This window comes from Lynx rufus, unplaced genomic scaffold, assembly GCF_022079265.1.
Source record: "Lynx rufus isolate CCGP_SWC_20201006 ecotype Redwood Valley unplaced genomic scaffold, mLynRuf1.p SCAF_15, whole genome shotgun sequence".
Taxonomy (NCBI): Eukaryota; Metazoa; Chordata; class Mammalia; order Carnivora; family Felidae; genus Lynx; species Lynx rufus.
In genome coordinates this window covers 57,156,268-57,171,450 of record NW_025814829.1, presented here as the reverse complement: position 1 = coordinate 57,171,450, position 15,183 = coordinate 57,156,268, and the positions used below count along the sequence as shown (strand labels likewise).

The following is a 15,183-nucleotide window of genomic DNA, read 5'->3' as shown; positions in this document are numbered from 1 at the left end:
GAGTTTGAGCCTCACGTTGGGTGTGGAGCCTACTAAAAAAACAAATAAACAAAAACAGTGTACCTACAAAATGAATGATAGCTGTCCTAGTAAAACAATTTTAGGGGAAACAAAAGGATGGCTTGGGTTTATGTATTTTGAAGTATCCCCTACTTTCACTGTTATATGTACACATCTCATCTATTATCATTTGACCTAAAGATAGCTTCTGTGTGCTCACGGAGAATCGTGAGAATAGATTAAAACATGAACTGTATTAACATAAGGCTTTCCAACTGTTTAACTTACCCACATCCTTTATTAGAATACCTGTCATCTTGACTGTTGTGTTCTGAAGTTTCATAGTTATCAATTTTGAACATTAAAAAAGTCAAATAATAGTACGTATACATAATCATGAAAACACACCAGGGTGTCTGTATGGACAATCAAGAAAGTGTTCATACAGAGAAAATATTTTCACAGTTAACCTATCACCACATATCTAATTTTGACATTAGACTCTAAAATAGTGGAGATGCTGTTTTTTTTCTTAAGGAAACAAACGATAGTATTTACACAAACAGTGCTCTGAAAGTATTCTATCATATTACTTACCTGCTTTTTTGGGAGATTTGTTCCAGTTTCTTGGCTAATGCACAGCACTCTTCCTTTAACTTTGTCAAAAATGTATTCTGGGAGGTCAGCAGTGAATACTGTTCATTTTCTAGAAATAACAACAAACCCCCCCCCCAACATAAGATGTTTATGGTTGTGACAGCATGCTTCTGTATGTAGAGTGGTAAAGGTACTAAGACCACTACCCATTTCCTATAAGCCACTAGGTCAATTTCAATGTCCTAAGTCGAAGCACCAGTCACCTGGCAAGACACTAAATCTTGGGAGGCATTAATTTTTCTAATAATTACACACCAGAAACATTTTTTATCATACCAGCTTGGGGTAATGTTTTAATGTGCTGATAAACTGTCAGAAACCTCAAGATGCTTATATCTTTGTAATAGGCAAGATATTATATTTTTATTTTGACAATTTTACTATAAACAGAGTGTCAAAAATAATCATGACTAGATAATTCAAAAACAAAATAACTGAGGAACTCTCTTGTATACTGTAACTCCTGCTTTGAGTTTCACATTTGCTCATAGATTTCCCTATCCCCACCCCTGGTATATAGTTCTTTCATTATGAAGGTGAAACACATAATTTCCTTAGAACTCAGCTTTCATTGTCAACAGCATGAGCTTCAAGGAAGATCTGGTCAAAGGAATTGAAGAGAGTGTGATATTTTCCTGCAAAATAAAAGGGAGTGCTCTTAAGGTGGTCTTAACAGTTAAATACTCTCACGTAGCACTCAGAGATTCTGCCCAAGACCCCTCGATCGCCGGAATCCTGCAAGCAGGAAAGGCAAATGCTAATTTTTCCTGAAATTTCCTCCTTTTACTTTTAGTGGAAAAACATCTATTGAGTCTGGAAAGTGCTGGAGGGACTCATGTGAGTCGGTATGACATTTGCCTCTTTGTAAGCAAATCGATGATTTAGTGAATTTTACATGACCGATTTTCCACCTACAGGATAAGCAGTAATTTTTTAGCATGTCACCGAATGCAGTGCAATGAAATCATGTGCGAATTATCTTTAAGTGTAAGCTTTGCTAAGTGCCTTTATTTCTTTTCAATGTTAACTATCGATCGGCAAAAAGCACGCGTCATCCAGAGCAAAATAAATCAAGGCACTAAAAACCAGGCAACACTTTTCTGGAAGAGACGGGATCAATTAAACTTTTGTTTTTAATAGTACAATCAGCTTGGAGTATGTGGTGCGGAATTATAATGACTGCCACTGTCTTGTTTTGACTAACACTGTCTGTGAACACACAACTCCAAAGTGAAAGGAACCACATAATGCTCTGACTGAACACATCAAACTGCCTGCTTGGAAAGTGCATTTTACTTTCAAATGCAAGGTAAAGAGTTACTGGCCAACTCAGTCTGCAAAATCGCGCCAACGTGATGAAAGATGGCAATTTTTAGCCAAGCTGCCAGCTGTGGTCAATGCCTTGTATTAGCGAATTTCCCCAGCAGTTTGAGAACTTGAAGAATGTGAAGGATTAAACATCACTCTAGACAGGGGCTGGGGGGAGGTGGGGACATCATACAAATGCTAAAAATGTTCGAAGCTGCAAAGATTAAATAAAGGAACATATCAATTTGGAGCCACTGAATTACATCCAGCTGCGACAGTGAATTAAGAACCGATTAATGGCTAAAGCTTTTCTCCAGTTTGGATGCTGAAGCAAACTCATTAGGCTTTTAGAGTAGCTATAATGTGTGTACTGTGGGAACTGTTCAATGCTATTCAGGAGACTCTAACTGTAAGCTCAGAGCATTTCCCGCAGAGCCTCTGATGCTATTTTCTTTATATAACATGTGTGCCTGAAAACCCAGCCAAAAACAAGCCCTTTGTTTTTCTACTTTGTTGTGGTCTCTCTCAGCTTTACGTTTCTTGAACACAGGTAAATAAACTCATAATCCAGATGGTGCAACAGATGTGAGAGCAGCACTCTGAAATCAACAGACAGTGGGCAATACTTTCCGTTTTCTCTTTTAAACGCTAACTAATATGTAATTCGGAATCTCCGGTGTAGTTAGCATCTGCTCCCTTCGGCCAGCCAAAGGTTACAGGTGTTCCTGATGTCATTTCACAGTAAGGCGTGGGCCTGGCTTGTGAGCGAGTGCCCAGGCTCTAATCTTCCCCTACCACCTACCAGTTTTGTCATGCTGGGCCTCCATTTGCTGTATCTTCTGTGTCAGCTCCTGCTCCCTTTGCTGGGCCTGAAGGGCTTGGGCCTTTGCTTCGTTGCTAAGCCTCTGCTGAATGCTATCTTTTTCCAGTCTACAAAGCAGAGAGGAGACAGACAGAAATTTAATCTGCAGATGCACGGGGCCTCCTCATTTCCCCTACAGACCCCAGAGAGCTGACGCGGTCGTCGATTGTGGGGCGTGAGAAGACAACAGTCTTTGTCGGACTCCCCCCACTCCCGCCCCCCTGGGGGGGAAGATCCAAAGGACCCTTCCTACTGTGGTAAATACGTGCCATAAATTTAACTGGACTCAGGGACGCAACTTTAAAAATCAAAAAATCGTGACACCCGAATATTGGTGTTTTGTAACTTTAAAACACAAACCCCCTCTACTGTAAGACTGTCAATGTTGTGGTACCAGTTCATGTTTTATCTCTGGAATGGTATTTCCTAATCATCTTACGGTTCTAGGAAGAGCATGATTCAATCCTCCAAACCCTAAACTCTCGAAACAAAGCGTTGGAGACGCTCGGATGTAACGCAGGAGATTCTCTCTAGAAGCGAGGAAATGATTCTGCGGTATCACCTGCATGTTTTCGTTCAATGCCTTCACACATTAGGCCATGTAATGTGAATCTAAATACGAATATGAAAATGAACGACTTCCCCTAGCGTGTCACAGTAGGGCCCCTTTGGGGTCACGTTGAAAGAAATGGCGGGATGAGGATATTCCATGGTCCAAGACAATATCCCACCCCGCTGTGACGGGATATTGACCCAGCAAGATGGGTCACGCCACTGAGTCCAATAACCCATCACCGTGGTTCTTAAAGAAAGAGACTGCCTGAACAATTAGAAGCTGATGAACGCAGGGGGGTCTCATCGCGGGCGGCACCACGCGCACGCACACACATTAGGTCGGTTCCTCATACTCTAAATATGGGTAAGTGAAATGAGGGTTTCCTTTAATTAACTGACTTAGTTATTTCTAACTCCTTATCTCCTTGTGGGCATTTCTCATCCGTGCTGTTTTAGTTTACTAATTGAGATATTTACTGCCTTGCCTTTGCCAAACTAAAAATAAACAATTCCATAAAGCTATCACTAGTAGTCTACATACCGCTGTGGAGCTTCAATTCATTGGCTTCTAATTATAAAGCAACATAAGGAAAGTCTGCGTTGAAATTGGTCAATGCATGCAGGAATGTTGTGGTGGAAAATTTCAGAAGGAAACTACACCCATATCTCACTCAAATGGAATCATCAGGAGTCCATGCTAAATGTGAAATAAGGTCCCTTCTGGTGCTTCTAATAACGACACCCCCTTGGATTGGCTCCAAGGTCTTGCTTCACACTCAGTTCCAAACTGGTATATTGCAACAAATAGATAGACTAGGCCACTTTCTGCCTCCCCAGTCACACCGTGTCTTTTCTGCCCATGGATCATTGCATATGTCTCTTTGTTTTCCTGGGGTGTCTTCCCCCACCCCCACCCCATCGTTCTGTTCAGTATATACTGCTCTTTGAGGTGTCCTCAGAATTCTCCCCCTCTCCTTCCATTCTCTCCTAAATTATTCTTTCCCCCATGACCTAAGTACACGTTGCAAATGTATATGTCCTATAAGATAGCATTTAGCACACTTGCGTTATTGGTTTATGTGCCTGGCCCTTTTTGTCATCTTTGTCTCTTTCTACCCTGAGCGCCGCTCAATACTTGGCACATGAGAAGTGGGCAGTGAACACTAATGAACGGATGTTCTTATACCCTTGCTGTGGGGGAAGGGTGGATGTACCTTTAGTGAGGTTGGAGAATCTGCTCATGTCTCAGATGAGGAGGCAAAGCTTTTCAGACATGTTAAAAAGGAAGAGTGCCTGGAAGAGAATGGCTCTAGTGGCTTTGCCAGCTGGAGACCATGCTGCTGAAGGAATCAGCCAAAAAAGAGCACTGTGGTCTCTTCTACTGAGTAACCACTCCCAGGTCAGACCCCTGGTTATGGGTCTGAGACCCCTAATAACTGGGTAGCCGTACTATGCACTGCTCAAAACCAATACCTATTTGAGAGTGAAAAGGCGTACTACTAGCACATCGAGACAACAGTCATAACTGGGGCTACCCTTTGCAAACTGGGGCTATGGGTCCCCTCCGTAGGGGTTGCCAGCCTCAACATCAATTTTCAGCATGAGAAGTTGCCTAATTACTGATATTCCAAATTTACTATAGAAAAATACTTACTGTTACTGCAGTTCTCATTACAAAATGAGACCATTTAAAAGAGTAGTCTACCAACAAACGTTGAGCTACACATCAACTTTTGTTTCTTGACTCCTTCCCCAATTTTTACTCTATTTAAGAAATGACATGTGATTTTATTATTTTTAATTGAGGTATAATTGACATATAATATATTGGTTTCAGGTGTAAAACATATTCGATATTTGTACATAGTACAAAATGATCACAATAATACTAGTGACCATTTCTTTTCATTGCATAAAAACACAGCTGGTCTTTACTTTCCTATTTCCTCCCTTCAGTCCCCTTTCCTCCTATGTTTGTTTGTTTGTTTATTTAGGGTTTATTCATTTTGAGAGAGAGAGAGAGAGAGAGAGCGAGCGAGCACACAAGCAGAAGAGGGGCAGAGAGAGAGGGAGAGAGATTGAATCTCAAGCAGATTCTGCACTGCCAGCACAGAGCCCGACATGGGGCTTGAACCCATGAACCATGAGATCACAACCTGAACTGAAGTCAAGAGCTGGATCCTTAACTGACTGAGCCTCCTCCCGGGCACCCCTCAAATCTATTTATTTAAATCTGCTCACATTATAGCTGAAAAAAGAAATCTGCTCAAAGGTTACATTGTAAGTGATGTGAAGGCAGAGATGGGACTTGAAATACGGTAGAACCCTGGATTGCCAGTAACTTGTTCTGCAGGTATTCCACAAGACGAGCAAACATTTCTAATAAATTTTAATGTGATAAACCAGCGATGTCTTGCAGTATGAGTAGTATGTGAAGCCAAATGTCACATGATCACAACTGAGCCAATGGTTCTTGAAATTTACTTTGATATACAAGTGCTTTGGATTACAAGCATGTTTCCGGAACGAATTATGCTTGCAAACCAACGATCTACTGTATTCTGATTTAAGGAAGCCTATTTTATGACACTCCAGAGGCAATGCAATAATGGACTGAAAGAGTAATAAAAACCACTTAGGTAGCCAAGGGAGGGATTAGAGAAGAATCTGAATCAATTCATTTAATATTTATCATAACCCCATAACGTGAAAGACAGTCTGCTAGGCACTGAGTCAAATAAAGATAAGTATGGCATAGTCCTTGCTCCTAACAGGGAATTCAAAATGGCTAACATAGAAAGTAGAGGGTGCGATACACCACAAGAAAGCTACAAGGCAAAAACTCCCGAGGCAGAGAAAATGAGAGGTTAATCCTAGCTGGGTGTGAGCGCATCATGAAGGGTAGCTGAGCCAGTCTTCCCCAACCGGTTTTCTTTCAGTTCTCATTAGAAACACTGATGATCTCACTCAATCCAACTTGAAGTTAGCCATATTTTTAAATTGGAAAGCAATGGCTGTAAAGAAGAATTTCTTGGTTGTTATTAAAATGAGGCTGGCGTGCCTGGGTGGCTCAGTGGGTTAAGCGTCTGACTCTTGATCTCGGCTCAGGTCTTGATCTCGTGCTTCATGAGATCGAGCCCCGCATCAGGCTCTGTGCTGACGGCACGAATTTGCTTGGGATTCTCTCTCTCTCCCTCTCCCTCTGCCCTTTGTCCGCTCATGCTCTTTCTCTCTCTCAAAATAAATAAATACACATTTTTTAAAAACGAGGCTGAAAGATTTATTCATAATAGCTAAAAATTGGAAACAACCTAAATGCCCACTAGCTGCTAAATGGATAAACAAATTGTGGTGTGGCCGTACAACAGGGAACTAGGAATAGGAGGAATAAGAAGAAACAGGCTACCGTACGTATAACACATGGGTGAGCGTCAAAAGCAGTATGCTTAGTTAAAGAAGCCAGACACCAAAAACATATTGCGTGATTTCATGAACATGACATTCTAGGAAAGTAGGCACCACAGTGACATGTCAGTGCTGCCAGGACCTAAGGATCGGGGAGGGGTGCGAGGAAACAAAGGGGCAGGAGGGAAACTGGGGGTTGATAGAAATGTTCTCTATCATGATTACGATGGTCCCACATCTGTGTCCATTTGTCAAAATATATTTCATTACCCACCTAAAACTGGTGATGTTTAGTATATTTAAATTCACCTCAATAGAGCTGATTTTAAAAAGGAGCAAAGGGGGCGCCTGGGTGGCGCAGTCGGTTAAGCGTCCGAATTCAGCCAGGTCACGATCTCGCGGTCCGTGAGTTCGAGCCCCGCGTCGGGCTCTGGGCTGATGGCTCAGAGCCTGGAGCCTGTTTCCGATTCTGTGTCTCCCTCTCTCTCTGCCCCTCCCCCGTTCATGCTCTGTCTCTCTCTGTCCCAAAAATAAATAAACGTTAAAAAAATAAAAAAAAAATTATTTTGGGGGCGCCTGGGTGGCGCAGTCGGTTAAGCGTCCGACTTCAGCCAGGTCACGATCTCGCGGTCCGTGAGTTCGAGCCCCGCGTCGGGCTCTGGGCTGATGGCTCGGAGCCTGGAGCCTGTTTCCGATTCTGTGTCTCCCTCTCTCTCTGCCCCTCCCCCGTTCATGCTCTGTCTCTCTCTGTCCCAAAAATAAATAAACGTTGAAAAAAAAAAATTAAAAAAAAAAAAAAAAAAAAGGAGCAAAGGGGGCGCCTGGGTGGCTCAGTTGGCTAAGCCTCTGACTGTTGACTTCGGCTCAGGTCACGATCTCATGGTTGGTGAGTCTGAGCCCTGCATCTGGCTCCAAGCTGACAGTGCAGAGACTGCTTGGACTCTCTCTCTCTCACTCTCTCTCTGACCCTCCCCTGCTCATGGCCTCTCTCTCTCTCTCTCTCTCTCTCTCTCTCTCTCTCTCTCCCTCTCACCCTCTCTGTCTCTCTCAAAATAAATAAATAAACGTAAAAAAAAAAAAGGAGTAAATGTGCTAGAACAGGAACAGCTACCTTCTCCAACTTATTCACAATCGCTGGTGGCCACACATGCACCCTGGTGGGCATGTCAGTGTTTTCTTGGTAACAACTGAGAGCTAAAGGAAATTAACAAGCACTGGGTAGACCTCAAGCGTGGACTAAGTACACACAGAGGCTTTGTCGCTCCTTTTTTCCAATTACAGTTCTGGTGATTATATTTTCTTAAAGTGGCTATGATGATATTTACCATCCCATTAAAGAAATGGACTGAAGATTAACTTTATGTTTCTGATCCTCAACTTTATCATTTATTATTTTAAATCCCACTATTTTAAAAATACGCATGTCACCAAGCAAAAATGACTTATTAGAACTTTTTTAAAGACATTTAAAATTTTAGGGGCCTCTGGGTGGCTCAGTTGGTTAAGCATCCGACTTTGGCTCATGTCATGATTTCGCAGTTTATAGGTTCGAGCCCCACATTGGGCTCTGTGCTGACAGCTCAGAACCTGGAGCCTACTTTGGATTCTGTGTCTCGCTCTCTCTTTGCCCCTCCATGGCGCGTGCTCTGTCTCTCTCTGTCTCAAAAATAAATAAACTTAAAAAAAAAAAAGTAATACGAGGTTTTCCAATGTGTTAGAAAGATAAAACTGGAAAAGGAGAAGTCATTTCACCTGAAAAGTAATTTTCAGAGGTGCCTGGGTGGCTCAGTTGGTTAAGTGTCCAACTTCAGCTCAGGTCATGATTGCTTAGTTTGTGAGTCTAAGCCCCGAATTGGGTTCTGTGCTGACAGCTCAGAGCCTGGAGCCTGATTTGGATTCTGTGTCTCCCTCTTTCTCCCTACCCCTCCCCACTTACGCTCTGTCTCTCTCCCAAAAATAAATAAACATTAAAGGAAAATGTATTAATTTGATAACTACGTTGAGGGACTAAAGTTTCTGGTGACCCTAAAGCTCATCAATGAGTCTGGGACAGAAATGATGAAAGCTTCAAGTCTTAACCCGAGAATGAAACCTGTAGTGGCAGTGATTTGAGGCTCCAATCCCATCTGCCATGTTTCTAGTCTCCTTTTCACTGACAACTGACATTCTAGTGTTAAACATAAAACCCTTTTGGTTAAAAGGTCTTTCCCTTGTAAAGTACAGTACAGAGAGCTTTGTGACAGCAGAATGTCAGTATGACGAAACTTATGAGACCCTTTATAACATGCTTACTCGCCAAGAGCCATATCTGGTGGAATTATATAGAAAAGCAGCAGCAGGGAGGCGTGGGTGTTATTGTGAGTTAAGTAAGACACATCATGTCCATTTGTCCCAAGATTGGTGATATTATCTTTGATCACTTGGGTAATGTCATTGGTGTGTTCTAAAATGTTTAATAACTGGTCCCCAGGGTGAGGGGGAGGGGGGAGGAATTGCTTATTTGTAGTGTTTACCAATTTTCAGTGTAAATACTTCTTCTGTGGCCTATTTCAAGCTACTAGAGTGACATCACTGAATAGAGAGTTGTGAAGAAATGCGTACCGTTGGCTTTCATAGGCTGGCATGAGCCAGCCCTGACTCACCACTGGTTAGGTGGTCTCTCCCGGGCTTCTCCACTGTAATGTTACTCTTTCCCTCTTTGTAATCAATAGGTAATTTGTTGGGAGATGTTACGACCATGTGAATACCCTATTTCTCATTAAATTTTCAACTAATAGTTTTATATCCCATGGTTACTCCTGTGTCTAACAGTCTTTTTTATTTATTAATTAACATTGTGCTGTAAGAAAGGGCCTTCCTTTCTCTCTCATTTATTAATTTACTGATATCAGCATGGAATCCTGGATTCCTATTTTATTCAATGGGTTGCAAACTATTATGGCCACCATTTATTTATCAATTCATCCTAGATTTGGCCAGTGGGAACCCCTTCAAGCTGTTTCCTATATCTACTAGTCTTTAAAAAATTTTTTTTAACATTTACCCATTTTTGAGAGACACAGCATGAGCAGGGGAGGGGCAGAGAGAGAGGGATAGATGCAGAATCCAAAGCAGGCTTTAGACTCTAAGCTGTCAGCACAGAGCCCAATGCAGGGCTTGAACCCACAAACCGCGAGATCATGACCTGAGCCGAAGTCAGACATTTAACCAACTAAGCCACCCAGGTACCCCATATCTCTCTATTATTCTTATGAACATCTTGGCTTTGTATCCCCACAAGATGTTGCAGGTTCATCTGGTACTATCCCTGTATCAGTCATGCAATCAGCATTTGTCCAAGGAACTCTTCTGCCTTTTAGTGGAGAATGGTACTTAGAAACCAAGATCCGTCATCAGGGGGTACACATTGCTACTGAGAAGTTTGCTTCTAGGTCACTTTAGTAGACAGAACCAGGATAAGAATATATGTATCAATGTATGAATATATATTTATAAATATTTTTCTATGTATGTTCATATTAATAATACATGCATGCTAATGTTTTCAATTCCAATCCAACAACATAGATAAAACCCAGTCTCCCCTCCTTCTGTCACTAACTTCCTTCCTCAACAGTGAGAAACTTGGTTCCCATTATCTTCAACATATTTATCTTCAACATTTGTTCAAACTTACGCAGTATACACAGAAAGCACTTTCAAAATTTCTAATCTACTACAGAAAGCAAATCTATTACCTAGGATTAAATATTTGCTTACAGTTTTATTGCTTCCTTTTGTGTTTGTTTGTTTTACAAATGCATCCACACCATATTCGGTTGATTTTCTTTGTGTTCTGGGAAAGTTACATCTAGAGAGGCAATAGAGTACAGTAGAAAACTCACACAGCTGCAGTGTCAAAACATGGCATTCACTGTCTTATTACTCATGTGGCCATGGACACGTAACTTAATTCTTTTAATCCGGGGGTTCTTCGTTCAAATAAGGCAGAAAAAAAAAATCCTGCCTTAAAGGATTAATAATTTCAGTAAGCTGTTTACTTATTATTGTTTTTACCATAAGCTAAGCTCTTTACATTTATCCTTTTATTTGATCCTCACGCCCTCTGAGGTAGGTTCTATTATTATCCTTTCTCTATAAAAGAGGGAACTGAGGCCTAGAAAGTTTATCCTACTTGTCCAAAATCTTCCAGTTATTAAGGGGCATAGCCAGGCAATCCAGGCCTGCCTGACTCTCAAGTCCACAGTATGAATCCCTATACTTCAATCTCTTAGTTTATCCAGGGGTGCAGGGAAATGAGAGAAGGTTAAAAGGATAACAAGAGTCTTATTTCAATTATCCAGAAGTGTGTGTCTTTTAATACCTATATTACCCATCTTGACAGCCAAATTCCAAGACAGCTGTCCTTCTCCTTTTCAGTTTGTCCCATATGTTATTGGATCACTTCCTCTTACAGTGACACAGCCAATTAGTTGTATCCTCCTTAAAGAAATACAGTGATCTTTACAAAAACACTGAAAGTCACGCAAATATGCTTCCGGCCTACAGCTGGTCACAGAGTCCTAGAGAAGATAAGACACACACATCTTATCTGGAACATAAGTACCTAAAAAATAGAGACCTTGGTTTTGTTCACTAATTTATCCCAAGAGCCTGGAATGGTGCCTGGAACATAGTTGTGTGGTCAACAAATATTGGATAGATGGTTGGATGGATGGATGGATGGATGGATGGGTGGATGGGTGGATGGATGGATGGATGGACAAATGAATGAGCAACTGTTAAGAGATGGAAAGTACTAAGTGTCCATACAGGTTTAAGGGTCCTCCTGTCTACTGATCAGAAGAGAACAGGATAAGATAACCCTATTTTGGCCAACAATTTGATTTTATTTTTATTATTGTTCTTGACAATAATAACAAAAGAAAAACAATAGTGAAATTAGTAGACAACATGATGTCTTCCATATTTGACAAGAACAAAAACTCCTGTACTTGTTTACCACTAACAGGAGCTATGTTCTTATAGTGAAGCAAATGTAGAAATACTAGGATGTAACAAACAGGGCTAAAAAAATCCAAGAGGAGTAGCTTTCAGGAACCCCTACTTCCTCAAGTATGCGAAAAAACCCTAATGGCATCATACATATTTCTCGAGTAAATTATTTCTATTTTCTTCACTGCAAAGTATGTCAGAATTTTAAGTACAATGTTGAAAGATGAGTTATCCGATTAGAGCGTGAGTCACTTCTAGGAAAGGAAGCAGAAACAGAAAGGACATCAACTTCTTTCAAAGGAATAAACACAAAAGAAAGGAAATAATTAACAAAAACATCCCTAAAAATAATTTTCTCTCCAAAAGTGTTCTCTTATAGTAGCTCCAAACTGATTTGAAAACTCTGTCAAGGCAACGGGGGCCGTGCTTGACTGGATACTGCCTGCTTCTATTACATCTCGTGTGCAACTCTCATTTACTGAAGACAGAACCAGAGACTGTTACCAACTGAACATCCTCCCACTTCCATGCTTTCTGTGTTGCAAAGAACATTCAAATGCATTGACCGCCTACTCTTCATAACAATTCTGTATGGCAGGGGGATGGAACAGACATTCCTGCTTGATACAAGAGGCATCCCAAGTTTAAAGAATTAAGGGATTTGCTCAATGGTGCAGAGCTTGTAGTAAGTGACAGACCCAGAACCAACACCCGTCTTCTCGATTCAAGTGCAGTGTACTTCCATTCCATGGCATTGCCTCGCATGAGCGGTTTCGTCAGATTCGTATTGCTCATCCATTCAACAAATACTTAAACGCCTACTTCGTGCCAAGCACCAAAGTGTGAGGATGCATCAGTGTACAAGACACAGACCATGACTGTGCCTTCAGAATTCATGGTCTAGTGAAGAAAACAGACAAGAAAGAACAACTAAAGTAGAATGGTAAGTATTAAAATAGGGCTAACTACGTGCTATCATACAGGCAGATGGGACAGGAGTTGGAGAGGGGCAAGGTACCGTCAGGGAGGATTTGGGGAAACTTAAAAAATCAGAGGCTTAAAGTGAATTGTAATTAGCCATCCAAAGAATGAGAAGAATATTGTTACAAGTGAAGTGGACAACATGTGCAAAGATTCGAGGAGGAGAGACAACCAGGTGCCTCTGGAAAATTGCAAACAGCCTTGGCAGGACTGAAGGGTGGAATACACACGTTGCAGGGTGGAAGTGAGCTGCTGGTAGAAGGAGATTGGAGAACGATGAGCCTGAAGCTGTAGGCAGGAGCCAGAACATGAAGCTATTTTTAAGGACTTCATCCTGAGGAAAATAGGGAGCCAACGTAGGGTTTTAAGCAGGGGAGTGTTGTGATCACACTCAGGCTTCAGAAAGATCCCTCTGGCTGCGGTGTGGAGAACAGATGGGGAAGGGACAACATTAGAAGCAGGGAGAGCACTTATTACTACAGCAATAGCAAGAGCAATTTCTGAAATTGTTTCATAGACATGGTAGATACCAGAGGTAGATACTGAGACTGAACAGGCACCAAATGTACGTTTCAGTAATTTTCACCCTTAAAACTTTCTGAGAGCTCAGAGGTCTCTGATGCGTAAGTGGTTGTAAATATATCCTATTTTACAACATCATGGGCCCAGTTCACCAGACCAAAGAATAAGAACAATTATGCTAGTGCATAAAATAAATTAGATCATGATTTTGCCTTTGCACCTTCAGATTGTCAAAATATTCATAGTTTCCATCTCTAACCTTTCTACATAAACTAACTGCTTTGGTCCGTTCTTGGCTTTCCTCTCTGAAAAATGTCAGCTGATCTACACAGTCCCAGTAATTAATCCTTCTGATGAGTAACTTCAAATCAGACATCGGTAGGATCAATATATGTCATAATGGCATTTCTGTACCCTGTCAATGGATATACACCATTGTCCAGTTGCGTACAACTGACTGAAAAAAAGCTTCTATTTTATTATTATATGTTTTTGAAATTTATTTATCAGATCCATTAGTAAATGAGGAATGTGTTGGTCACTTTGTGGCTACTAAACTTATTAAGAAATATGCTATATAGCAAGAATTACAATTATTAAGTTCATTTTATAGAATCTTCTTTCTCAAGCACAACATAATGCGTCATTTATCTTGAATGTGGAGAGATGAGGTGTCCCCACTTGAGAGAATTTTCCAGGTATCAGACCCACAGAAATCTGACCAGTTCCAGCGGAAATATGTCTAAAATATTTATTTATCATGACTCTTTTTCCTTAAGCAACCTATAGCAAATATAACCAACTCCACTTGATAATCAAGGTCATAATTTCAAATGAGGAAGGCCCACGTGCTGCTACTATTGCCCCGGCCAGGACGCGCTTAGGGATCACCATTCACCGTTGTAGCTGCTGGAGGCTACCACAGTGACTGGAAACAGAGGCACTTTGTAATAGCTGTTGCACGAAAATCTCAGAGGCTATTCTGAAGATCCAGAAAGCAAATGGAAGCATACTGATCTGCTTCTTATAGTGCTTTTTTATCGCTTGTTTTGCTATGATTTGCTGCCATGCTTCCCATTTCGTTTGGTTTTGCTTCTTTAAAGTCTTGGCTTATAGCTATGTATCAAATGGCTGAATTCACCGGAAGTCTGAGTTTGAGTAAGTGGGGACATGCTGTAGTAAAGACTCATAGAGTTTTCAATGTCCCTGAACTGGTGTGCTTTTGGTCAAACACCCAATACGTTTGTACCTGGAAATCAGGACTGTGTTCCACTGACTAACCTTGGCTGGATAACAAAACTAGAGTTAGTTCATTTTTAAAACTTGATTGAGATCTCTGGAAACTGTCCAGTTTTCCACGGGATTCTGGAGCTGAAAAGCACAATTATATTTACAGAAGACAAAACTGCCTGAAGCCCGCGTGCTCCGGTTCCCACCTGTGTTATCCTCTCACTCTTCCAAATAAGAGAAGCATGTTCCTGCCCCAGGGCTCAGGTCATTTTCTCCTTCAAAACATTTTCCCTTTTAGTCATTTTATGATTTAACAGGATTATCTATTTGCCTTGGAACACATGCTTATAACTATTCCTACCTGCCTTCTGAAAGGTTTCTTCTCTGCAGTAATGTAAGTGTGTGTTGGGTTTTCTGCTTCCTTGGTCGTTGATAGGTCGTCACGCTCACCATTCCTATGGCTGTGGAGCCGCCCTTTCTGTTCCTGAAGACCAGATTCTACCTTTATTCTAAGTCTACATGCAAACTCATTTCTACAAGGTAGCCTGTTCTGAGCTTATCCAAAACGGGAATCCGTGTCCCGAGAAAAGGAATAGGAGGAACTAAAATCCTAAAGTGCCTTTAAAAACAATGCTTTTGCCATTGGCCTTGAGGCCTTGGCATGTAAG

At 41.3% G+C, this 15,183-nt stretch overlaps 1 protein-coding gene across 1 annotated transcript in view; it reads right to left on the bottom strand.

Annotated features, from left to right (window-relative positions):
- Window positions 1-15,183, bottom strand: part of SDCCAG8 (SHH signaling and ciliogenesis regulator SDCCAG8) — a 247,737-nt gene that overhangs the window by 87,317 nt on the left and 145,237 nt on the right. Inside the window, exons 14-15 of the mRNA XM_047077091.1 lie at window positions 2,768-2,895; window positions 598-706 (exon numbers count right to left, since the gene is read on the bottom strand). Coding sequence (XP_046933047.1) covers window positions 598-706; window positions 2,768-2,895 — 237 coding nt within the window. The remainder of the gene's footprint in view (window positions 1-597; window positions 707-2,767; window positions 2,896-15,183) is intronic.